At 43.2% G+C, this 27,042-nt stretch overlaps 1 protein-coding gene across 2 annotated transcripts in view; it reads right to left on the bottom strand.

Annotated features, from left to right (window-relative positions):
• The window catches only part of prkg1b (protein kinase cGMP-dependent 1b), an 88,767-nt gene that overhangs the window by 45,505 nt on the left and 16,220 nt on the right, over positions 1–27,042 (bottom strand). Inside the window, exons 3-5 of one of the 2 annotated variants that reach the window (XM_050059378.1) lie at positions 25,718–25,725; positions 24,440–24,459; positions 17,005–17,171 (exon numbers count right to left, since the gene is read on the bottom strand). In XM_050059378.1, the coding sequence (XP_049915335.1) occupies positions 17,005–17,171; positions 24,440–24,459; positions 25,718–25,725 (195 nt within the window). The remainder of the gene's footprint in view (positions 1–17,004; positions 17,172–24,439; positions 24,460–25,717; positions 25,726–27,042) is intronic. The other variant, XM_050059377.1, reaches the window with a different exon arrangement.

Raw genomic sequence — 27,042 nt, 5'->3', positions numbered from 1 at the left:
AGGAGAAAAACGTGGAACAGACACACAGAGTTTTCCTCATTATATAGTAAGATAGTTTTCTGCAGCCTAAAACAAGGAGATATTGATCCGTTGATCAGGAAGTGTATTTACTTAAATTTACTTAACTTTAATGCTGAAACTAAATCCATCCATCCGTCCATCATCCGTCCATCATCCGTCCTCCCTCGGTGCTTCTCATCAGCTGTGTTTACAGTTTTATGTAAATGAGGCATCAGCTCCGTCTTTATTATACCACCTCACATCTGGTCCAGTCTCGTATGATTGATAACACAAAGATGGATCTATTACATATTTAATCTATCCTGCAGTCAGAGTCCACGCAAACACAGTGACTGGACGGTGGTGAGGTTGTGGGTTCAATCCCCCCAGCAGGACGGGATGGATCCCACATTAGTCCACACTCTGGCACATTAGAGGAGGAGTCACAGGTCAAACTCCAGAAAATGTGTTTATCATTTGACAGGTGAACCGAGAGTGACAGAACAGAGAGAGAACAGCGTGGGCGACCGACTACCACCGAGCAAGAAAAAAGGGGAGTAGATTTCTTTTACAACTGCCACTAATGAAACAACAGGAGCAGCAGGCAGGTATGAAAGAGTGTCTGTAGTCTTCTCCACCTCCACAGCCACTCTCCCTCACATTACACTTCTCCTTAATATCAGTTTCTCACACTGAATTTTTGTCATTTATCAGAACGGCAGGACTGTTTTTTTTTGTGCATTTTAAACCCTTTTCACAGGTGGAATACGTGACATCACCGGCTCCATGTACCTGTTAAAACGATGACTTACACATGAATGTTCCTCACAGCTTGGCTCCAGCATGACAGCGTACTGACACAAAGAATTGTGTGCTTGTGTGAGAGAGCAGCCGTGAGTTAAGAAGAGTGTTTTCTGTTTCCTCTCTTCACTGTCGGATTTTATTTTGCTGTTGGAGTCTTCATTAAAGATCGTCATGACGCCTCTGACACGTCTTCACATCAGTTTCATAATTTAATGTTGTTACAGTGAATTCTGCTGCCTGTCTCATGTCTGACACATTAATGACAGGATGTTAAGTTTGGAGCCGTTAAATAAGTTTTATTCCCGTGAGCTCTCATGATGTCTGTGAAGAACTTCGCTGGGTATTCATTTATTCATCCACGCATGTTGGAACAAATGTAAAGTTGGTCTGATTATTACTGTGGGTGTACGAGCGGGTTTAGACCTCTTCTCCCTCTTCTCTCGTCCATCCACCTCCGTCTGTAACAGGTGGACAGGTGTCCCTTTGTCTCATCCATCCACCTCCGTCTGTAACAGGTGGACAGGTGTCCCTTTGTCTCATCCATCCATCCCCGTCTGTAACAGGTGGACAGGTGTCCCTTTGTCTCATCCATCCACCTCCATCTGTAACAGGTGGACAGGTGTCCCTTTCATCCAACTCCGTCTTTTTTCCCCCTAAACTTTTGGACGGTGCTCCTTTCCTTTTATTTCACTAAAACTAAAACTGTATAAAACAAAATATTGGTTAAAATGTTAAAAGCATGTTCCATCTTTGACTTCGTGTCTTTTGGAGACCAGTTCATCTTCTACTTACTGAACTCTTCACAGTTAAATAAATTATTACCAGGGGTGCCCAAACGTTTGCACCCACTGTATTTTGATAGGCTTCTGTGATGTGTCTGCTGGTGTCTAGAGTGGCTGCCATCCGCTCGGGCTGCTGTGTAGCAGCCGGAACGTGGACACCTGGTGGAGATCTGCACTCTGAGTGCACTTTTCTAGTTTAGACATGTGACTGACATGTTAAACTGTAGTCTGACTAATGTAAAGACATTCAGATCTGAATGTAGCTTCACATTTTGTGAAACCAATTTTCTTCTGGCGTAATAAAGTTAATCAAACAATCAACTCTATGCGACCACTAAAATTAAATTTAAGAAATTAATAAAAATGGAAATGAAGCAATAAAAACATTCAGACTCTTCTGTCCAACAGTTGCTGAAATATTTCAGCCTGAATCGAAGTGACGGACTGTCTGGTATTGATATCCAAACAGCTGTGCTGCTAACGAGGCTGTAAATAAATCTTAAGAGTTTGGCTGAAGAGAAGCAGGGTAACATGTCAGACTCCCAGCAGAACACTTTTCGTATTTCTGTTTCTGAAGGACAAAATCTGCTAATAAGACACCAAAAAGAAAACTTCCAGGTGACATCAGAGTCACAGAAGCAGCTTGGAGAGTTTGGAGCGACGCCCAACAGACGCTCCTACAACTGCCTTCAAAACATGCAGCTTCCCTTCAGAGAACAGACGGAACCAGAGACGGAATAAACCAGGAGGGGTTTAAATGTTTTCAGCAGAAAGGAAAGTGAGTGTGGAAACGATAAAATGATTTAATGAGACTCTGAAAGTCCCTGCAGGTTGTTAATGTGTCACTCTGAACCGGAAGAACAGATCAGAGTGAGACCTCCTCCAGTTACACTCATTTCTGTCTTTGTTGCTCCAAACTGAGACACAGAAGCACTTAAAAAAATGAATTTGCATCCACTCGACTGTTTGACGTTTGAGTTCCAGTTAAAAAGACTCATTAAAGCAGCTGGAGAGCTTTGAGTCGTTTGACAGGCCGTCAGCGGGAAGAAACGCAGCTAAAAGAGAAAATGCTGTCAGCGGTGATGAATTCATTACAGAGTCGGGTCTCTTTAGTCAGAGTGAACGCTGATTTGTTGTCAGAGGTCACAGCAGCAGAACATTTACAAGATGTGAACAAAGACTTTCAGCTCTTCACTGAACGCTTCAGTTCACCCTCAGAGTCTCACAGCCACAGCCATGGGATCATGTGGTGTAATCACATGACTGGTCCCAGTAGGTCTCTGTTACTGGGATGTGTGGAAGTTTGTTTGCTGTCTAACTGAGATTAATGTGGACAGTTAAAGGACAAGTCAGTCTAAAATCAAGTGTTTCCAGGTCTTGGGGAGTTCTACTGCATATAACTACTACTATTACTACTACTACTGAAAAATAACCAACAAGAGGCACAAAACAACTAAAAAGAGATGCAAAACTACAAAGAGACGCACTCAAGATCCACGCAAAATTAATGAAGAGATGCAAACCCTCCACAAAGAGATGCATAACCAAAACAAGACACAAATTGACAAAAAGATTCAAAATGACTAGAGTCACAAGATGACTACAAAGAGAGGCAAAATGACAAGGGTCACAAAATGACTACAAAGAGTCACAAAATGACTACAAAGAGATGCAAAATGACTAGAGTCACACAATGACAACAAAGAGTCACAAAATGACTATAAAGAGATGCAAAATGACTAGAGTCACACAATGACAAAGAGATGCGAAATGACTTAACAGTCACAAAATGACTACAAAGAGTCAGGAAATGACTACAAAGAGATACGAAATGACAAAACAGTCACAAAATGACTACAGAGTCACAAAATGACTATAAAGAGTCACAAAATGACTACAAAGAGATGCAAAATGACAAGAGTCACACAATGACAACAAAGAGATGCGAAATGACTTAAGAGTCACAAAATGACTACAAAGAGTCACAAAATGACTACAAAGAGATACGAAATGACAAAACAGTCACAAAATGACTACAGAGTCACAAAATGACTATAAAGAGTCACACAATGACAACAAAGAGATGCGAAATGACTTAAGAGTCACAAAATGACTACAAAGAGTCACAAAATGACTACAAAGAGATACGAAATGACTACAATGTCACAAAATGACAACAAAGAGATACGAAATGACTACAAAGAGACACAAATGACTACAAAGAGATGCAAAATGACAAGGGTCACAAAATGACTACAAAGAGTCACAAAACGACTACAAAGAGTCACAAGATGACTGCAAAGAGATGAAAAATGACGAGTCACAAAATGACTACAAAGACATACCATCGTGTGAACAGAAAGAGGACTGAGGCCACGTCAAATAATATATTATTATTAATTATAATATTATTACTTTCATTAATGTCGTTGTAAGCTACTGTCATTACCGTCTGTCCTGCATCTCTCTCTCTCTCTCTCTCTCTCTCTCTCTCTCTCGCTCTCTGTCTCATTGTGTCATACGGATTACTGTTAATTTATTATGCTGATCTGTTCTGTACGACATCTATTGCTCGTCTGTCTGTCCCGGAAGAGGGATCCCTCCTCAGTTGTTCTTCCTGAGGTTTCTACCGTTTTTTTTCCCCGTGAAAGGGGTTTTTTTTGGGAGTTTTTCCTTATCCGCTGTGAGGGTCCAAAGGACAGAGGGATGTCGTATGCTTTAAAGCCCTGTGAGGCAAATTGTGATTTGTGATATTGGGCTTTATAAATAAGATTGATTGACGTCAGAGCTGAAGCAGACCAGAAAGAAAAAACTAAAACTAAGTCCTTTTTCAAATGAACTGACAACGTGAACACAGAAAGAACGGAGTCCCTTTTTGTTGGTCCACTTTTTGGTGCACTTTAAGAGGACTGAGTTTAGTTTGTTTAAAAAGGACTAAATGTAAAAACACCCTTATAGGTTTCATCGTGTGTGTGTCTATCTGTCCGCAGCTAATCTCGCAAACTATTGGACCCATCAGCCTAATATTTTGCGCGCAGATTTATGAGTCTATGCTCTAGGAGTTTTTCCTTATCTGCTGTGAGGTTCCAAAGGACAGAGGGATGTCGTATGCTGTAAAGCCCTCTGAGGCAAATTGTGATTTATGATATTGGGATTTTTTAAATAAAATTGAATTGAATTGAAAGATATGCAATATAACAAGAGTCGTAAAATGACGACAGAGTCCCAAAATGACTACAGAGATTTAAAATGACTGAAAAGAGGCAGAAAATGACTATGCAGAGATGTGAAACAACAAAAAACACACAAAAGCAATACAACACCAGGATGAATCAATGCCACACCACCACTGCCCCCTTAACCCACCCCCCAGCAAAGACTCCACACCATCTAAAAACTTAGAGCACTGTCTGCTGCCCCTCACTTCCTGTCGTTGCTTTACAACAGCATCATCCAACCCAGTCTGATTTTCTGTTCCAAGTTTACTATCTCCAACAGAGAGACTTACCAGCACCACACACACACACTTCCTCCAGAGTCATCCACCTTCCTACAGCCAGTCTATCAGACATGAACCTGAGAGCCATCACAGGCCGAGGAGTATAATGACCAAAAGAGAACATAATGACTAAAAAAAGGAATATAACAACTAAAAACAGGAACATGACTAAAAAGGGGACTATACTAAAAAAGGGACATAATGACTAAAAAAGCAATATAAAGACTAAAAAGGAGCATAATGACTAACAAGAGGAACATAATGACTAAAGAGGAGCATAACAACTGAAAGGAGAGACAAAACGACTAAAAAAAGGAGGATAACGACTAAACTGAGGAGCCAAACGACTAAAAAGAGGAATATAACAACTAAAAAGGGGAATGTACAACAAAAGAGATTACTAGAAAGAGGAGCATAACGACTTACAAGATGAATACATCTACTAAAAAGAGGAGCGTAATGACTAAAAAGAGGAATATATTGACTAAAAAGAGGAATATATTGACTAAAAAGAGAAGCATGAGGACTACAAAGAGGAGAATAACGACTGAAAAGAGGAGTATAACCACTGAAATAGGACACATAAGTAAAAAAAAAAAAAGGAATATATCTACTAAAAAGAGGAACATAATGACTAAAAAGAGGAATATAATGGCTAAAGATAGGAATATATCTTCTAAAAAGAGGAATATAACGCCTAAAAAGAGAAGAATAAGGACTAAAAAGGGAAGAATAATGACTGAAAAGAGGAATATAACCACTGAAAAGGACACATAACGAGTAAAAAGGCTTAAAGAAGGAATATAACTACCAAAAGGAAGAAAAAAATGACTAAAAAGAGGAATACAATGGCTAAATCAGGAATATATCTAGTTAAAGGAGAACATGACTAAAAAGAGGAATATAACAGCTAAAAAGAAGAATATATCTACTAAAAAGAGGAACATAGCTGATAAAAAGAGGAATATGACTAAAAAGAGAAGCATAAGGACTAAAAAGAGGAGAATAATGACTAAACAGACACATAACAACTAAAGAGAGGAATACAATGACTAAAAAGAGGAATATAATGACTTAAAAGAGATGTAACACAACTAAAGAACAACTAAAAAGAGACGGGCAGTTTTAGAGAGTCACATTTCACAGTTGGAAAGATTTATCTTTTCACCTCTATGCCAGTCAACCGAACCAAACCTTACACAGCGTGTTGTTACTCCATGATTGATTTACAAAGTATTAGTCATGTAATTGAGATGATTGTTGGTGTTTTTAATCATCTTTTGTTTCAAACCCTGCAGCCTGATGAGAACATTGAGTGTTGACATTAATTCTGTGCAGAAAAACAAACTGTGAGAACATGTGAATATTTAATATTGTCAACATATTGTTCATTGGACTGAAGCTGCAGACGAACAGGAAACAGAGTCAGTGCTGTACATTATGTATGAATGTGGATGATCATGCGTGGGTGGATACACACACACACACGTAGGTACAATCTGCTGTGTGTGTAGGTGTGTGTGTGTGTGTGTGCTGAAGTATTTTCGGAAATGAAAGAATATTGAATTTATTCTCAAACTGGAGAGGTTCAAGTGTTTCATATGTAAATAAACACACTTCCTGTGAGTGAGACCAGACTCCATTAAAGAAATCACCATTTTAAAATATTTTTACTGTCTTTTCATCCTTTTGTTTCAAATTTATAAAAAATCTGCATTTTTTAGATCACAAGGACTCGTTCTTAAATTCAGCATGAGGGTGATCCACTCAGCTGCTTCTACTTCCTCCTTCTTCTCATCCCTCGCTTCCATCTCTGTCTTTATTTCCTCCTGTATTCCTTCCTCTTTATCTGCCTCCTCATTCTTTACTTCATTCACTGGGTGCTTTTCATTATGTGAACGTGTCTCCTCACTTCCCTCCCTCGTGTCCCTTTCTCATGACTTAGCTGAGGACGTGAGAGGGAGATGAGACACGTAGGACACACCTGTGTTTCCTCACTCTGAGCTCGTTGTCCCCTGAGGGATACACACCTGTGTTTCCTCACTCTGAGCTCGTTGTCCCCTGAGGGATTGGAGGATCCTCCATGACGGTGGAGGGGGAACGAGAGAGGACGCAAGTTTGCATAATTCTTTCCTTCCTTCCATCATTTCCTCTCCTATCCTCCCCTCTCCTTCCTTCCCTCCTCCCTTCCTTCCTAAATCATCCGTCCATTTGTCTTCTAATGTAATTTTTCCTCCTTTTCTTCAGACTCTTCGTCAGTTTCCATCCTCCTCCCCTCCTTCTCTCTCACTCGTTCCTTTTATCTTCTCCCTGTCTCCTCCTTCCTTCCTTTCTTCCTTTGTTTTCTTCCTCCGTCTCTTTTTTATTCCTTCTTTTCTTTCTTTTTAAACTGAATCCAAATTTATAAACTGTGAAAACATTTCAAATCCCAAATATGGTCATCCAACAAGTTGCCATGCCAACCGCATCCACCAGAGAGCCGTGTGTGTGCATGTGTGTGTGTGTGTGTGTATACACTGCTTGTTACATAATGAGACAAAACTGCTGCATCTGTTTCTTCCTCCAACAATGACACACACACACACACACACACACACTATCAAATCTTGATCGTGGTCTGTTTTTAGGAATCACTTCCTCTTCCTGTGACAGAAGTCGTTATATTTATCCGCCATCTGCGCCCCCCCCAACTCTCACACACACACACACACACACACACACTGTGGATGATGATCTAATAATCAGAACATTAATCTGCTCTGTTGTTGTAATCAATTTAAAATCTGTTATTTCGGTTTTATTTTTTTTCTTTCTTCTACATAATTAAATTTTAAAAACCTCTGCATCGTGATTTTAACCTCGCCGTCGTCACTCACATCTGGTTGATGAGGAGGAAACTTCTTACTTTTGATTTTAATACCACATCTTGACATTATGGGATGTTAACAACTGTTTACAGTTTAGAAACAAATCACAGAGACGTGTTTCAGATGGAAAACAAGCAGCTGGATGTGATTTAATATTTCACTTTATTAAGGTCGCTGCAGTGGTGGAAAGTAACTAATTACATTTACTCAAGTACTTAACGAGCAGTGTTATTGTCTGCTACTTTACACTGCTACGACAGCACATCTCAGAGGGAGATATTGTGCTGTTCACTGCAGTCAGACTTTACAGATTCAGATTATTAAAGGTCCAGTGTGAAGGGTTTACGTGATATATTGGTACAAACTTATAATAAATTGGGCATAGTGTTGGTTCAGACAGGACATGATGTCATGCTCAGCTCACATCCCAGCTACATCAGCTGTTGATTGGGCTCCAGGATCAGCTGATTGATGAAGGGTGTCAGCTGATCAATCACATGATTCCTTACTATGCAACCAAATCTCATTCAGGGCGCCCTATTTAAACTGCTCTGCCCTGCCTACTGTTGCTGCTTCCTCTGCAAGCTGCTTTGCAACCTGCCTCCACCCAGCTCCTCCTTTTCATGTTGTGTCTGACTTATCAATGTCATTTCTGTTTGTCATTGATGCTGCTCTGTTCTGTTCCTAGGGCTCTTTGCTGCTGCTCTCCCTGCCTTAGACTTTCCGTGTAGGCGCATGGAAGGGCAGGGAGGTGGGCTCTCTCCACCTTAAGGTGGCCATGTAGGCCCACATATGTTTTCTTTGACTACAGGTCCTGACTGAACTAATATTAATGTTATTCATTCCCAGCGAGTCGACACTTAATCCTCCAGATCCACTTTGTTTGAACTAATCCAACATCCGACAGCATCCAGTCAAGTTTCAGGAGAGAACCATGAAGAACTAACGTGGTGTTAATGAGCACCAGTTGAAAAGAAAGCTACCGAAGAGAAAGTAGTTCTCGTCGAAACACCATGCAGTGGTCAACAAAAACCACAGGTGACAAATGAAAACACAACAGCTTCCAGCTTTGTTCAATATTATATAGTCGAGGCTAATATCAACCTAGGTAGCTAGCTAATGGTTAGCTAACATTAGCTTAACAACTTGTTTTAACAAATGATTTTTGTATGTTTACAGTGGTGACTGCAAAAGTTTGGGCACCTCTGATCAAAATTTTACTTACTGTGAACAGTTCAGTGAGTAGAAGATGAACTGATCTCCAAAAGACATGAAGTTAACGATGAAACATAGTTTTCAACACCATCCTGTTACAGACAGAGGTGGATGGATGAGACAAAGGGACACCTGTCCACCTGTTACAGATGGGGGTGGATGGATGAGACAAAGGGACACCTGTCCACCTGTTACAGACGGGGGTGGATGGATGAGACAAAGGGACACCTGTCCACCTGTTACAGACGGAGGTGGATGGATGAGACAAAGGGACACCTGTTCACCTGTTACAGACGGAGGTGGATGGATGAAACAAAGGGACACTTATCCACCTGTTACAGACGGAGATGGGTGGATGAGACAAAGGGACACCTGTCCACCTGTTACAGACGGAGGTGGGTGGATAAGACAAAGGGACACCTGTTCACCTGTTACAGACGGGGGTGGATGGATGAGACAAAGGGACACCTGTCCACCTGTTACAGACGGAGGTGGATGGATGAGACAAAGGGACACCTGTCCACCTGTTACAGACGGGGGTGGATGGATGAGACAAAGGGACACCTGTCCACCTGTTACAGACGGAGGTGGATGGATGAGACAAAGGGACACTTATCCACCTGTTACAGACGGAGGTGGGTGGATGAGACAAAGGGACACCTGTCCACCTGTTACAGACGGAGGTGGGTGGATAAGACAAAGGGACACCTGTCCACCTGTTACAGACGGGGGTGGATGGATGAGACAAAGGGACACCTGTCCACCTGTTACAGACGGGGGTGGATGGATGAGACAAAGGGACACCTGTCCACCTGTTACAGACGGAGGTGGATGGATGAGACAAAGGGACACTTATCCACCTGTTACAGACGGAGGTGGGTGGATGAGACAAAGGGACACCTGTCCACCTGTTACAGACGGAGGTGGGTGGATAAGACAAAGGGACACCTGTTCACCTGTTACAGACGGGGGTGGATGGATGAGACAAAGGGACACCTGTCCACCTGTTACAGACTGAGGTGGATGGATGATGCTCCAGTGACACGGGGAACATTTCACAGGTAGTGGGAAGAATGGATTCAGTTAAATTCCAGACATCACAGCATCTGTAAAACAGCTGAAGATGAAGAGAGGACAATAATCCGTAACACACCTCCAAATCCACAATGGACGACCTCAAGAGGAGCCAGCTGAAGGTTAGGCCACGCCCCTCACAGTCCCCCGACCTAAACATCATTAAACATCTGTGGATAGAGCTCAAAGAGCAGAGTATGAAGACGGCCCAAGAAGAAATCCTCCAAACAAGAACTAAAAGACTCGCTGGGTACAAACAGGGTTTAGAAGAAGGGCTTCAGGCCCTTTTCACCTTTAACTTCATACCTTTTGGAGACCACTTCATCTTCTACTTAACTACTCACAGTAGGACCACGGGTGCCCAAACTTTTGCATGCCGCTATAAATTACTCTTTGGTGAGGACAGAAAACTCAAAGTTTAAGACTTGGATCTCAACAGTCTTGACTTGGGACTTGCCAATCAATGACTTGGTCCCTCCTCTGACTTCATTTATAACTGAGAAGTTGTTCATGTGAGAAACAGGTTAAAAACAGAACGCTTCAAATCTGGATCCTACATTTCCCACAATGCCCCTGGTTAGTGGTTTTTCATCAGAGCCTCACTGCCTGGTAAACAGTCACACCTCCTGTTTGTAACACAGATTTAGACATTTGTAGTCTGATGACATCACAATGATACCATCAGGCCAAACATACACACACTATTATTAGTCGTAAACAATCTGTCTGAACCCTCGCCTGCCCACACCAGACTCCATTCCAAAACCAGTCATTTTAACATTGATTTGTTAATTAGGTCACATCCCTGCTGTATGAAATCTATAAAAAATATATTTCTCAGATCGTGAGGACTCACTCTTGAATTCAGCATGAGTGTGATCTAACCAGCAGCTTTTACTTCGATATAAATGTCATCAGTTTGTTCACACCACTCGCTGCCACCCACCGACACGGAGGATTGGCCATCTGGAGGATTGTTGTCAACTCCAGAAACACTGAGACAAAAAGATTAAAGAATGGCCCGAAAAATAAAACATGACAGTCTGACTGTTGACAGCTTTAAAGGTCCAGTCTGAAAGGACATGTTGACACCTGATGAGACTTTTAACTCTTCACTGAAGCACCTACAGGAACTTCTTTTATCCATAAAGACTTTCTCCACCTGAACACATCTGTACTGATTGCCTTCATATAAAGAGAAGCTGAACGAATAATAATATTGTTAAAACACAAACACACAATTTAAACTGTCCTGTGAGTGCAGACACACCAACACCAACCTATGTTTTAAGTGGGAGGATCATGTTACCAAACAGGCTTCTTATATAAGACACTAACCTCAAACACAGCTATAAATACAACCCTAGAGCTCAGAGTAAATACAGAAGCTTCAGGGTCGGCGGTTTGATCCCTGCCTCCACCTGTCCAAGTGTCCTCCAGCAAAACACTGAACACCAAACGACTGTATGATATGATTATTGACCTGCTGTGTCTCGTCAGGTATTTAGGGAGCTGATGCCATTTATTAAACATAATAAATACTGTTTGTGTAGAGTGAAGAATTAAAGATCCTGAACTGTTTATATCTACTTAGGGGTCGGGTCCTCATCCAGATCGCCATGTTTCTACAGTAGCCCAGAACAGACAAACCAAACACTGACTCTAGACAGGGACATTTGTGATTTTGCGCCGGCCACTGTAGTCAGACCCAGAGATACTAAGTATTTCACTTATCTGAATGAAGATGAAATGGTTCGGCGGTTTGAATGATTCAGGTGCTGCACTGGACTATCGCGGTGAAGAGGGAGCTGAGCCAGAAGACGAAGCTTTCAATTTACTGGTCCATCTCCATCCCAACCCTCACCTATGGTCATGAGCTCTGGGTAGTGACCGAAAGGATGATGTCGTGAATACAAGCGGCTGAAATGAGTTTCCTCTGTAGGGTGTCTGTGCTCAGCCTTAGAGATAGGGGGAGGAGTCAGACATTTTGAGGGAGCTTGGAGTAGAGCCACTGCTCCTTCACATTTAGGGCCCGTCCCAATACCCCCACTTAGCCCTACCCTTACATTTGTGCGTTCCCGCGAGGGGTAGTGGTGTCCCAATTCCTTTTTGCGTGTAGGGGTAGGGGGCATAACGAGGGGTAGTGGGTATGAAACTAGCCCTTCGGAGCGAGGGATTTCAGATGCTGACTTGCCAATGAGGGGTAGACATCGCGATGGCTACCAATGAGCAAGAGATGGGGATTAAAGTTCATACATAGCTAACGTTACCGTCATCAGGTTGCTTGTTAGCTAGCTAGCTAGCTCGCACTATCTGGCGTCTGTCATCTGTCCTGTTCTGCAAAATTGTTGGATTTTTCACATTACGATAACACACCCGCTAGTATAACTATGCTGCCTCGTAATGTTAGCTGGTTAGCTAGCTAGCAGAAGTCCCCTGTCGTCTGTCGTTCATCAAACGAAGCATGATAAATGTGGCAAACGCGATTGGTAGGATGAATGAGACTCCATGGTAGGTGCCGGTTGGAAATGTAGATGGCTTGCAGCTTCCTATTTAAAATAGTTACATATGTGTGAACGTAACCGACGCGGTGACGTAGTGAGTGGTGTCTCAATTCCTAGGGAAAGATTTCAACCCCTACCACTCGTTGATTCATTTCGAGGGCCAAGGGGTAGTGGGCAAGGGCTAGGGGTAGGGGACAAGGGGGGGGTATTGGGATTGGGCCTTAATGGGGTCAGTTGAGGTGGTTAAGGCATCTGATCTGGATCCTCCTGGGCACATCCCCCTGGTAGAAAGCCCCGGGGCAGACCCAGAACACACTGGAGGGATTATATGGCCCAATCCCAATACCCCCCCTTGTCCACTACCCCTTAGCCCTTGGCCCTACTTCTAGCCATTGTCCACTACCCCTTGGCCCTCGAAATGAAGCAACGAGGAGTAGGGGTAGAAATCTTTCCCTAGGAATTGGGACACCACTCACTACGTCACCGCGTCGGTTACGTTCACGCATACGTAACTATTTTAAACAGGAAGCTGCGAGCCATCTACATTTCCAACTGGCATCTACAATGGAGTCTCCAGTTGATTTCATCCTACCGATCGCTTTTGCCGCATTCATCATGCTTCGTTTGATGAACGACAGACGTCAGGGGACTTCTGCTAGCTAGCTAACCAGCTAATATCAAGAGGCAGCATAGTTATGCTAGCTGGCGTGTTATCGTAATGTGAAAAATCTAACCATTTTTCAGAACAGGACAGATGACAGACGCCAGATAGTGCGAGCTAGCTAGCTAGCTAACAAGCAACCTGACGACGGTAACGTTAGCTATGTATCAACTTTTTTTCCCCGTCTCTTGCTCGGTGGTAGCCATGGCGACGTCTACCCCTCGCTGGCAAGTCAGCATCTGAAATCCCTCACTCCGAAGGGCTAGTTTCATACCCATTACCCCTCGTTATGCCCCTACCCCTACACGCAAAAAGGAATTGGGACACCACTACCCCTCATGGGAACGCGCAAATGTAGGAGTAGGCCCAAGGGGTAGGGCTAAGGGGGGGTATTGGGACTGGCCCTATATCTCATCTGGCCTGGGAACACCTCGGAATCCTCCAGGAGGAGCTGGAAGGTGCTGGGGAGAGGGATGTCTGGGGTGCTTTGCTCAGCCTGCTGCCTCCACAACCTAGCTGCGGATAAGCAGTTGAATATGGGTGGATGGATGGATTCCACTGTAGTTAGCTTTGAAGAGAGCAGAGATAAGTTTCACGTTCAGTTCAGTCCCAGTCAGAAAGGTCTGTTTGTCAAGTCCTGAGTATATGACTGGATAAACGATTGGATTGTGCTGCACAAGTTGTCTGAGAGATTGTAAGCTATTAAACATGGACCCCAGTGACTTCAATTCATTACGAATTTTCTCAAATTTTGACTTTTTCATTTACCGTGGAGGCATGTGAGAAAAAACATTTACTTTAGGAAATCAAAGTAACACGGGGTGAGTAACTGATATACAAGTGACCTTTCAGGGGGTGAAGTGTACCTTTAATATTCTGTAGCTAGAAGGTTATCAGCTGACTGTAGCAAAAAGTAATATCTGTGAAAATATGAGATTTCTTTTTAACCGAATGTGATGTGAACTGAGCGAGGCAGCTCAGTGACAGAGGAGAGACGATGATGAAGGAATCCAAAGTGCAGCTGTGTTTCAGGTGAGCGTTCAGCAGCCTTCAGGCGCTCTGACAAGTTACGCAACACGTCCCTGGAAGACGACAAGCAGCTGACAGAGCTTCGTCCTAAAGGTCGCGCTGAGCTGCAGGAAACTTCTGCAGCAACTTCTCACACTTTTCTGTTTCGGCTGCAAAGGTCACAAAGCTCAGAGCCTCCGCACATATTTAAGTTATTCATTTTAAAGAAAAGGTTTCCAGGTCGCTCACATTTCCAATTTTATTTTAGCAACCATGAAATCATCTGCTGGTGAAAACTGAGAAACACAGGGCAGGTTTCTAAAAAAGTTTCTCCACCTTCACAAACATATTCAAAACATCACATATGAACTTGTTTCAGGGAAATTTAATATTGAAAAGACCCTAAAATTTAAGTGTAACTGAAGACATCAAACATGGGAGTTAACATCTGTGTTTCCTTCAAATCCTCTTTTCTGTTCTGAGGTTTGATTTGCTCACTCAACAGTTCTTCTGTGTTACAGAGTTTATTTAGTGTCTGAGCCTCCAGGTCTTTTTCAGTCTTCATCATTTACAGCTGCAAAACCAAACTGGCCATTTTAGTTTGAGACTGATCGCTTGCCTGCAGCTTGAACACCATCTAGCAATCTCCAAGAGTCAGACCTCATCAACCTTTTCATGTTCAAATAGAAACCAAAGATCTGCCGCTCACAAATATTAGTCCCTGCACTCAGACAGGATTATTCAGACTGTGTTAATATTTTGTTCACAGGGTAACTATATAAGCGCTTGAGAGTGAAAAATTCCATGTTTGAAAACCCTGAGACAAAAAGATAAAGACAATCCAGAGTCAGAAAACCCTCAGAAATCCTCAAGTCCAAGTCATAAAGCTTCAAGGCCGGAACAAGTCATCATCTAAAAGCTTTGCAGAACGAGAAATGTCCAAGTAAAAGAAAAAACCCCAGAAACTGCAAGCAATCCTCATGATGGAAACAAAAAAACCTCCAAGACTCTGACAGGTCCGAGTCAGAAACTAGAATATATATATATATGTATATATATATATATATATATATATATATATATATATATGTATGTATATATACGACTCCGCGAACCTCTGACAGTCTCCATCCATGTCAGTGAAAACATGGATGCTTCACACACAGAAGATCTATACAATCAGCACAGTTTCAAGATTAGAGTCACCAATTCAGTATCTGACCAAATGTCTCCCCTTCTGTTCCTGAGATATGACGTTAAAACATGATGATGTCACAGTCAAGCTGACCTTTGACATTTTGACCTTCATTTTTTTTATCCTGTTAGACATTTAAGATAAGACAAGACAAGATAAGAGAAGTAGAAATAACACATTTGTGCCCATTTTTTTTTTAAAATCCCTTAAGGTGTTCTTGGGATATTGCATTCACAAGTGCGAGACAGACATGGTCACAGTGACCTTGATTTTTGACTGCTGAAATCAAATCAGTTAATCGTAGAGCCCTAGTGGACATTTGTGCCAAATTTGAAAAACTCCCTTGAGGTGTTCTTGAGATATCGTTTTACGGCAATGAGACTGATACAAGGCCACACCTTGACCTTTTACCTACAAATTCCAATCGGTAAATCATTAAGTCAAGTGGACGTTTTTGACCAATTTTTTAAAAAGTCCTTTGAGGTGTTCTTGAGATATTGCGTTCACAAGAGTGAGACAGATGAGGTCACAGTGACCTTGACTTTTGAGAACCAAAATCTGATCAGTTTAATCATTGAGTCCAAGTGGATGTTTGTGCCAAATTTAGAAAACTCTGTCATGGTGTTCTTGACATATCAAGTTTACAAGAATGAGACAGATGCAAGGTCACAGTGACCTTTCACCATCAAAATCTAATTTGAAAAATGCTGAGTCCAGGTGGATGTTTGTGCCAAATTTAAAAAAAAAATCCCTGAAGGTGTCCTTGAGATATTGCATTCACAAAAGTGAGACAGATAAGGTCACAGTGACCTTGACTTTTGACAACCGAAATCTTATCAGTTTATTGTTGTGTCCAGGTGGACGTTTGTGCCAAATTTGAAGAAAAAAAAATCCCTTGAGGTGTTTTTGAGATATTTTGTTCACAAGAGTGAGACAGATGAGGTCATAGCGACCTTGACTTTTGAGAACCGAAATCTGATCAGTCTAAACCTAAGGGGACAGAAAAGTCTTGGTCCACGGCAAAATAAAACCATTGAGTCAAAAACTGAGTAGAAAAACGTTCATAATCAAGACAAGTCTGAGTCAAACAATCCAGAGGACACATCCAGGGGACAAAAAAACCTCTTTAGACACACCCAAATCTGTGTGAGAAAAAAGTACTCTGGATTGAGGCAACAAGCCGTCCAGACTTTGAGAGGTCGGACTCAGAAACTAAGACAAGTCCAGGTCAAGACCTGCTGAAGACCTGCACAAGTCAAGTTCAGCTCTGCTTTTATTGTCTCAAGAAGAAGAAAACTGAATCCCTCACAAGTCCGACTGGAAAGACTGAGACAAAGACTCCTCATTATCAAGACAAGACTCAAAACAAGCCCGACTGTGACGAGTTCTGCTCACCTTCCATCACGTAGACCAGAGAGCCCACGTCGCCCTCTTTGATGATGCAGGCGTCTTTCCCATAATCCACCGGGTACATACAGTCCACGATCTCCTGGATCTGAGACAGCTCCAGGTTCTTCATGAAGTCATTATCCAAGATGGCGTCCTTTATCAGCTCCTTCGACCTGAGAGGAGAGGAGAGGAGAGGAGAGGAGAGGAGAGGAGAGGAGAGGAGAGGAGAGGAGAGGAGTTTTCTGGTGAAGGGGATTTTGAAACAGTAACACACAGATAGCAGAAGGACGAGAGGATGCTGCTGAAATCAGTGGCCCGACTGCAGGTTAACAGCCACAGTGTACATCCTGTGAGTCAGACTATGACACCACTGACAGGTGACGGATGACACGGACTGTGTCCTTTATTAAAATGACAGATTTCTCTGGGTTTGAACATTGTTGGAAACTTTAAAGTCAGTACACAACTCAGATATATAACATTGGTCTCAGTGTTTTTAACCATTTTAATGCTGAAATATAAATGCTGTTTAATAAAATAAAATAAAATAAAATAAAGGAATTTAACTCCCTGGATTAAATCAGAGGGTAAAGTCTTGGGAGTGATCCTTGATAAAAGGGGAAATAAATAACAACAAAAACAAAACAAAAAAACTCAGTATAATTTGTCCTTACAGACTAAAGGAACATAAACACCTTACAGGGTAATCAAGGACATGCGATTTAAGGTAGCCAACAACCTGGTTTTATACATCTGAAGAACTCAGAACCAGACCAGACCTCTAATGGAGACACGCCTTTATTTGTCTAAATGTGTAGCCACAGCGGGCTGGTAAAATCTGCACTGACACACACACAGACACACACACACACAGAAGTGAACAACCTGCTTCATATCTCCTTCTTCTGGCGCGTTCGTCTGACAGTAAAGACAATCTGAAACTAAACTGAGTCTCCGTCAGTCCTTCTGGTCGATGACAGCCGACAGTTTGATTCATAACTTTAACATTTACTGATGTTTTCTCGGCTGGTTTCACCGTCTGTCTTCATCAGCAGCTTAATGTCAGAGAGTCGGCCCACGGTGAAAACCACCACCTGTCTGCCCCTCACACACACCTGTCTGCTGCAGCCTCACACACTCTCCTGTCCTGGATAAACAGCGTTCGATCCAGGACTCATTACTGCTCGTCTACAGGTGCCAACACTGAATCCACAATTCGGAGGGGCAGAACCAGGCGTCGTGAACGTTCAGGGGTCAGCACAAATCTAAGGGGGTCTGGGGGAACGCTCCACTGCAGAGATTTTCATTAACCATTTACTGCAGCTGTATGTGCTGTTTTTGAAGCCTGCCTTAAAAAAAACCTGCACGTCATTTGGGAAAAACATTTGGATATTTAAGAGGAAAAAATCCTTCTGTCGAGCCTCCATCATACATCAACTGTCTTCATCCTTCTGAAACTGCAACAAACATGATAATGACTAATTTTCACTCCTGTTAGCTAAAACAATACAAAAACTGTTTTATGTTACTATTTGTAAGTTACATAACACAGGAATTTGGCTTAAAGAGAATTACCGTAAAACTTCTATTAGTAGCCCAGGCTATTATTTGCTTAAAACACTGAACTCAACAGCCCTATATTCAGGACAGTTAAAATAAACAAGAAGTTTGTGCTCTAGAGAAAGGATCAGCACTCAGTGAATAACCTCATAAGCCCTGTGATAAGCTATTATGGCAAGGCTTATCAGGTGGGAACCTCCTTTCACCAGTGTTTCGTCTAGTTGGTCCCACGACACCTCCAGGAGGCTAGACAGTGATCTCTGGCGTCCCAGAGACACTCCCCTAATGCCAGGTCTCACTGCTCCCCGCACCGACCCAACAACCTCCTTTACCTTACTTACACATGGCTTTCTCAGCCCAAACAGCACTGCCACCTTCAACAATCCCAGGCTCCGTACATGCGAGCTCCAGGTAGAGACAGTGCCGACACTACCTTTCCTAGCATATTCACCATACTCTATTTCACACGCTACATAGCATAACTACAGTATAAGCTAAAGTTAAAGGAGACAGATAACTCACAGGATCAGCAAACACACTCACCTTGCAGCATGGTCTCAAACAAAAGGGATTCAAATAGGCCACTCCCACACTTAAATAACCTTCCTCTTCCTGGATTTCCTCCTGAGAGGAAGTGGATCTCTCCACCTGATCTCAAGGAGTTATGTACCCTGCTTAGTAGTTCCCCCTGCTGGCCCCCAACTGACATTATTTCTTCTCTTATAGATAAACTGGCTGGCTCTGGCTGCTTCATCTGACATTTCCCTCACTGTCTTCCTCAAACTCTGTCCCCGCACTCCGAGTTCCCCCAGGAGCGAGACAGCTGATCTTGCTATGAATCCCCTACACCCCACTTCCACTGGATAAATCCTAGTTTTCCATCCTCGCTGCTCAGCTTCTGTTCCTAAGTCTGCATATCTAAGCTTTTTTTCTTTCATAGGCTTCTTCCACTGAGTCTTCCCAAGGAATTCCCAAGGAACTGTCAGCTCAATGAAATAAACTATCTGTTGACTCACTGACCACAACACTATGTCGGGCCTCTGCTTGGTACAAACTATTTCCTGGGGAACAACAAGCTTTCCCCCTAAATCTACTTGCATTTCCCAATCAAAAGCACCTTCTAGGCGGCCACACCCTTTTTTAATTTCTTTACAGCCCAGTATACACTGTGTGATTCTGGGCTATCCCAGATGAAAGATGACCAGCGATAAAGAAATGTGGCAATATCTGTGGTCATGGCTCTAAAACGGTGGTCCTACGTCACACAGTCAGAGAGGTTCAAGGATGGCTGTTCGGTCTGCGATCAAAGACAACCTGGGATAAAATTCCACCAACGTCTACTAACCAACCAATAGAAATGCAGCATGAAACGACCCAAACAAACAAACAGACAGACAGCAGCTCGCCATGGAGGCAAAACTAAAGCGCAAAAAGAAATGTGAGGAAAACCTTGTGAAGCCTTGTGACGTGTCCTCCAGCTCCGACCATGATCGCGTAAAGAAGAACGAAGCGTGGAAGGAAATAGTGGCGGAGCTACAGCTGCCAGGTGAGACCAACTACACGTATGAAGTGAGCCATGTGACACACTGCTGAGAGTCTCTGTTCCAGGACTGGATCTGTAGTTACTATTAGTGTTACAAATGTCAGTGGGATTTTGAATGATGTTTCCTTCTTAAACAGAACCTGTAAGTTGTGGTTTCACTTTGAAAGTCTCAACATAGTTTCAGCTGTTTAGCAAAAGGTCAGTTGTTTTTTCTCATTTAAAACTTCTATCCTCCCTTTTGATTTCAAAACAAACTCATCCAAACCTGTTTTAAATTATTAAATAATAAGGAGACGTCGCTACTTCTAAGTTTAGTTCAAACATTCACTCTCTGCTTTGGTCAGAGTTTATCCTGATAAACAATCACACATTAAATCTAAAATTGAGTTTGATTGTTGTCTTCTCCGGAGTAAATTAATGTAGATTCTCAATTAGCGTCTTGTAATTACATATTTCGTCAGCAGCTGGTGCCTCACATGACACGAACACTCAGATATCTGCAGTATATTCCAGTTGCAGAGCCGAGGAGAGATGAGGAGCTCCTTCCTCCTTCAAACATGGACAAATGAAAAGCAGCTGAGCCTCCGTCATCAAACACTGAGCTGTATGAGACAGAGAGAGGAGAGGAGGAGATCACAGCGGAGCCAGAGGTTTCCTTCCTGCCGACTCAATAAAACACATTTTAATTGAAATAGAAAGAAACAGAGAGAAGGAAAGATGAAGAGGGGAAAACAAATAGTCCAAAAATCCACTCTCAGCTGTCGACTGAATCACAGATTAACTTTCAGAGGCTCAGAAAAAAAAATGTGACCACTGAAGTCTCCTGAGGAGCTTCAGAGGGTTTAACAGACCTGAGAACAGTTCAGACTGTGACTGATCCAACAGAAGCCTGTTCACACCTGATTATCAAAGAGTTAATCTGGAACAAACTCCAGAGCTCTGGCTCCATCTGGAAACTCTTTCCACTCCTTCAGGACGGCAGAATTCAATCTATAAATCTATTTTAAAAAACACACCAAAACACACATATCTACATTTGGTGAGTTCACACAAAGCCAAAAACAGCATGTCACAAACAATCACTGTGCTGGGACATAAAACAAGTGATGAAAAAGGACTGTAATAATAGTAATAATTAATTATTAAAGTATGTGTTCTCATGCCTGAACCTCAGAATGATGACTGTTCTGGATAGGTTTTCTGTTTTTGTTTTTCGGTTTTCTACCTGCTTTTGGCCTCAGTAAACGAGATGTTTTATCAAAGGCCCAAAGTGTTTCAGCAGCTGGAGGCGGCTTTTTGTAATTGTTTTTAATGAGAATGAAACTTTTTGCTTGCTGTTTTTTCTGTTGCTACACACCCGGTGTTTCTGCGCTCTAGGCGCCTGGTGTTTTTGCTGGAGCGCTTTGAATTCGTCAAGTTGGAAAAACTTCAACTCAGAGCAGAACAACTCCCCACGTCATCTCTTTTTTTGTCATCTTTTTTCCCCACTGTCCAAATGGATGATTTGAGAGGTGGGTCTTCTGTGTTTAGTTTACAGTTGGTAAACAATGACAACAGCAACATTTAACAAAGGTAATGTTACAAAATTCAGCTCCATTACAACTCACAAGTTGAACCAGTGTTCAGTTATTTTTTTTATTGGGCCGGTGTTCAGTCATGGCACTGGGTATCACGTATGCTGCTACCGCTATCCCTGGGCCGCCTTCACTGGTGCCCTCTGAGGTGGAGACACGTGCTAATGATTTGTGGAATCGACCACCGACACACCTCCTCATCAGAAGAGTGGACGGAGAACGCCGAAGTCCCTGCGGCACCCGAGGTCGAGACAACGGCTCCACGGAGCTCAGCAGCTGCGTCTGACTACACATACATCTCCAACCACCACCGTTCAAGTTAATTAACAATACATCTCCAACCACCACCGTTCAAGTTAATTAACAAGTCAATGAATTGTGTGGCGTTGTAACATGTAACATAACATTATATAATTTAAATAATAGTATGATGCAACGCCACATAACTGGGAAACTTTGTCTTGTAGCCCCTGAGAAGCAAGATCCAGCACCAAGCACCAGCCATGAGCCCACAAGTCCAGAGTGGGCACTACTTATTTGAACAGAATATAGATTCTGATATTGTTGAAAAGGATGTTGTGTCGTTAAGAATAATGTTAGAGATGTGCACTCATGTTGACATAAATCTACATTGTGAAGCAACCCTTACTTGCACTGAATTGGAAATATTTTAGACAAATACAGTGAATTACAAGGCTTTAGAGAACAGTGCGCTATTGTAGACTTAACATGTAAAGTTATAATAGGCCGTGATCTAAAGTGGGCCGGTCTGAGGCATGAAACTCCAGGGCTAAAAATTAATCCCACTCCGGCCCTGCCTCCAAATGTGTGTCGAGGCAACACACCTGAGACAAAGAGCAGCTGCCACAAGCTGGTTCATCCTCTAACCCATTCTGTTTGTTGTTGGTTATTTCCTTAAAAACTACGACTTTTTTCTCATAATATTACGACTTTATTCAACGTGGCCCTAATACTCCGTCGTACTAACATTATCAGCACAAGCCTATGGCATTTTACATTGTATAAATTAGCCTAGCGACTAGCAGAGATTTCCTCTGCTCATATTTCAGCCAGGATAAATCACAAACAGTGTGTGGAGGCTTTACTGTCTTCACAATTTATCTGTGAAATTAAAGTAAATAAAAGCTTTGTTTCCACTGAGGGAAATGGTTTCAGCTTACAGAGACGGACAGGAGGTCTGTTTATCCCCATAGATCCCAGCTGACAGACGTCCATCACTACTTCTGTTATTCTTATCTTCAGACAAAAAAGTGTCTGAAGATAAGAAAATATTGAGCAATTCTAAAAAGAAGATAAAATGAACCTAATCAATCTACTACTTCTGTTCATTTGAAACATTAGTTTCATTATTGTTAGGAATTTTATTCATCAGCAAACAGAAACATCTTCACAGAGCGGGACTCTGAGGCTGCTGATTGGTGGAAACATCCTCTGTGCAGCTTCACCTCGACTCAGTCTTTCATGTCTTAAACTTTGAAACTCAGCCGACAGTTTGGACCAAATAAAATTTGCGTTTGAAATATTGGTTTTGTGGGAATTATCTGAGCTGAGGCGGCTGACACTTCCCTCTGAGGCTTCTGAGAGACTCTGGAGCAGGAGAGATAACTCTGCGGTAAAGAGACAAAAACACCTAAAGGTCTACCCAAGAATAGATTGATAGTTTTATTTTATCCGATAGATGAGACGAGCGCCGAGAGGATCTATTAGAGCTGGATTTTATTTTGGTGAATCAGGGGAAGAAATATTTCAGCCTGGCTTCAGTATCTGCATGTAAATTGGACTCTGAAGGAAACTAACTTGAATGAAGACACATTGTGGCCTGATGGAGGGGAGTGACGAAGGAGACCCTCATTTTATTACTACATGAGTCACAGGGTAGCGAGGAGAGGGGGAGGAGGGGAAAATGAAGACGGAGGAATGCTGAGGAAAAAGTTAACAGGGAGACAGAGAATGAATTTAAAAAGAGAAAAAGTGAGAACATGAATGAGATGAAGTACACAGGAAAACAACAAGCAGAACAACAAAGAAAGAAAGAGAAAGTAAATTACTGAAATGTAAAAGGAGGTAATTCAAGTGGAAAAACAAAGAGACAATGAACAGAGACAAAGCGCCACGCGACAAAAGAGACTTTCATGTCCTGCAGGACAGCTTCCATCAAACTGAAAACATAAAGGAAACCAAATAAAACTAGGGAATGCCGTTTCTGAAGAATTTGTGGATGTGAGTGCTGCATGCTGAACGTTGAATAATATATTAATGTATGAATGAAGTGGAATCTTAAAAGGTTTTTTTGGAAAGCTAACGCTACACTGCCACGCTGGCGTTAATGTGTAAGAAGAAGGTAAAGTGATAGGAATGATTGAAATGACGTAACAACGGTCAGTGGAAACCAAAATCATCGACCCACTGGGGGCTGGATTCAACATCACACCGAAAGTCAAAGTGAAAAATTGAAATCACAGGCTGTACGGCCCCCGCCTGCCTGTATGTAGTAATGACAGCGTCTGGGCTCCTGATGAGTCGATAGATGGTGTCCTGGGGATCAGGGCATTAGTGAGCTCCTGGACAGTCTGTGGTGGACGCACCGATACATAACGCCCCATGGGTGCTCAGTTGGTTTTAGGTCAGAGGAACGAGAGGGCCAGTCAATGACATCACTGCCTTCATCATCCAGGAACTGCCTACACACTCTGGACACATGAGGCCGGGTCCTGCACCAGGAGGAAGCCACGGCCTGCTGCACCAGGAGGAACCTGGGGCCCGCTGCACCAAGAGGAACCTGGGGCCCACTGTACCAGGAGGAACCTGGGGCCCACTGTACCAGGAGGAAGCCACGGCCCGCTGCACCAGGAGGAACCCAGGGCCTTCTGCACCATGAGGAACCCAGGGCCCTCTGCACCAGGAGGAACCTAGGGCCCGCTGCACCATGAGGAACCCAGGGCCCGCTGCACCAGGAGGAACCCAGGGCCCTCTGCACCAGGAGAAACCCAGGGCCCGCTGCATCAGGAGGAACCCAGGGCCTTCTGCACCAGGAGGGACCCAGGGCCCACTGCACCAGGAGGAAGCCAGGGCCCACTGCACCAGGAGGAACCCAGGGCCCTCTGCACCAGGAGGAACCCAGGGCCCTCTGCACCAGGAGGAACCCAGGGCCTGCTGCACCAGGAGAAACCCAGGGCCTTCTGCACCAGGAGGAACCCAGGGCCTGCTGCACCAGGAGGAACCCAAGGCCCGCTGCACCAGGAGGACCCTAGGGCCCGCTGCACTGGAAGGAACCCAGGGTCCGCTGCACCAGCATAAGGTCTGACAATCGCTCAGAGGATTTCTTCCCGGTACCTACCAGCCTAACAGCAGTCAGGGTACTGTTGGCTTTGACATGGAGGTCTGTGCGACCCTCCAAGGATCTGCCTCCCAGACCATCACTGACCCACCACCAAACCCGTCATGCTGGATGATGTCACAGGCAGCATAACGTTCACCACAGTGTCTTCAGACTCTTTAACACCTGTCACATGTGCTCAGTGTGAACCTGCTCTCATCTGTGAAGAGAACGGGGTGCCGATGGTGGACCTGCCAGTCCTGGTGTTCTCTGGTGAATGATGGAGCTGCACGGTGCTGGGCTGTGAGCACAGGTCCCACTAGAGGACGTGGGGCCCTCATGCCACCCTCATGGAGTCTGTTTCTGACAGTGTGGTCAGAAACATGCACACCAGTAGCCTGCTGGAGGTCATTGTGTAGGGCTCTGGCAGTGCTCCTCCTGTTCCTCCTCACACAAAGGAGCAGATAGCGGTCCTGCTGCTGGGTTGATGCCCTTCTACGGCCCTGTGCAGCTCTCCTGGTGTAACGGCCGGTCTCCTGGTATCTGGTATCAACCTGACTGGGCTGCAGGTCCCGCCTCATGCTACCAGTAGTGACAAGGACACTAGCAGAAGACCAAACTAGAGAAGAATCAGTCAGGAAGGATAAGGAGGTATTTTTATCGTGTGCACACAAGGTAAGAACTTGTGTGGACTTTTTTTGGGACTCTAAGGGCTCTGTACATACTGTACACGCCCCTCGATACAAGCAGACATATGAGTGTTTCAAACAGAGACGTCAGTGTTTCAAGTAGAAAATGTTCTCACTGTAAGGAGACAAGTTTCACTACAGTTGGTGCTTCAGCGCTAAAGTAGAAAGATCATTGTTGTGGTTTGAAAAATCTTTGTTGCAGGAACAAATGTTAGAACTCCATGTAGAAACGTGACAGTAGAAACCTCATAAGGATCATGTTTCCTGCTCTCCAGAGGTTTGTGATATTCATGATGCTTGTGGATGAAAAGTGTCTGACAGACAGGATATCATCCCCACTTTCAAAATAAGAGTCCTCTCTCAGCAGCAGATCTGTGACGGCTGAGTCTCAGCTGATCATTAACTTGTCTAAAAATGCTTATGAAGCGTTACTGCAGACAGCAGGAGAGCTGGTGGGTGATCACAGCCCACACACACTCAACTGTAATACCTTTATTTATGTTTTAAAATAACACACACACACACACAGGCACACACACACGCACACACACACACACACACACACACACAGGCACACACACACACACAGGCAAGCTGCAGGACACTGACAGCGACAAGTGGTGGGATGGCAAATGAAACCCTGTCATCTGCCTGTGTAGCGCCGTGTGTGTGTGTGTGTGTGTGTGTGTGTGTGTGTGTGTGTGTGTGTGGGCGCACACCACGCAGATTTAAAACCAACACAGTGGTTGTTGTTGCTGTCATGGACAGACAGAAAAAGACATTATATTCTACTGAGCTCTGAGAAATGGATGATAGCAGAGGGCTTGTGCACATAACGCAGCATGTAACGCTGCACTACAGTCATTTAGGATTTCATTTCTGAGTAGAGTCAGTAGAAATGTCATCAACATAAACATCATCATGATCAGTCCAAATATATTAATCACAATAAGAAATATCATCGTAAGATCACTACAGCTAGAAACTCCATTGCTACAAATATCATTACAAATAAATCAATACAAGTAGAGATCAGATTGTAACCAATAGAAACATTGTCACTTTTATTGTGCTGGAAGTTTTGTTGCTCCATCTGTGCCCAGAGTACACATGGAGCAATGAATAACCGAACAATATGCTTATTCAGCGCTCCTAATTAACGGTGAAGCTCCAAAAAAAGAAAATCAAAAAGGTGGCGGCAGATGTTTTAATCATGAGTGTGGGAAATCCTGTTATCGCTACCAGAAACATCATCACCAGGAGTGGAACCATTGCTTCAACCAGAAATAATGTCACTCCAATAGAAATGCCAACGAGTCCAAATTAAATTGTCACAAGTAG

This window comes from Epinephelus moara, chromosome 13, assembly GCF_006386435.1.
Source record: "Epinephelus moara isolate mb chromosome 13, YSFRI_EMoa_1.0, whole genome shotgun sequence".
NCBI lineage: Eukaryota > Metazoa > Chordata > Actinopteri > Perciformes > Serranidae > Epinephelus > Epinephelus moara.
The sequence above is the reverse complement of the archived record's forward strand: the minus strand, read 5'-3'. Positions and strand labels throughout refer to the sequence as shown.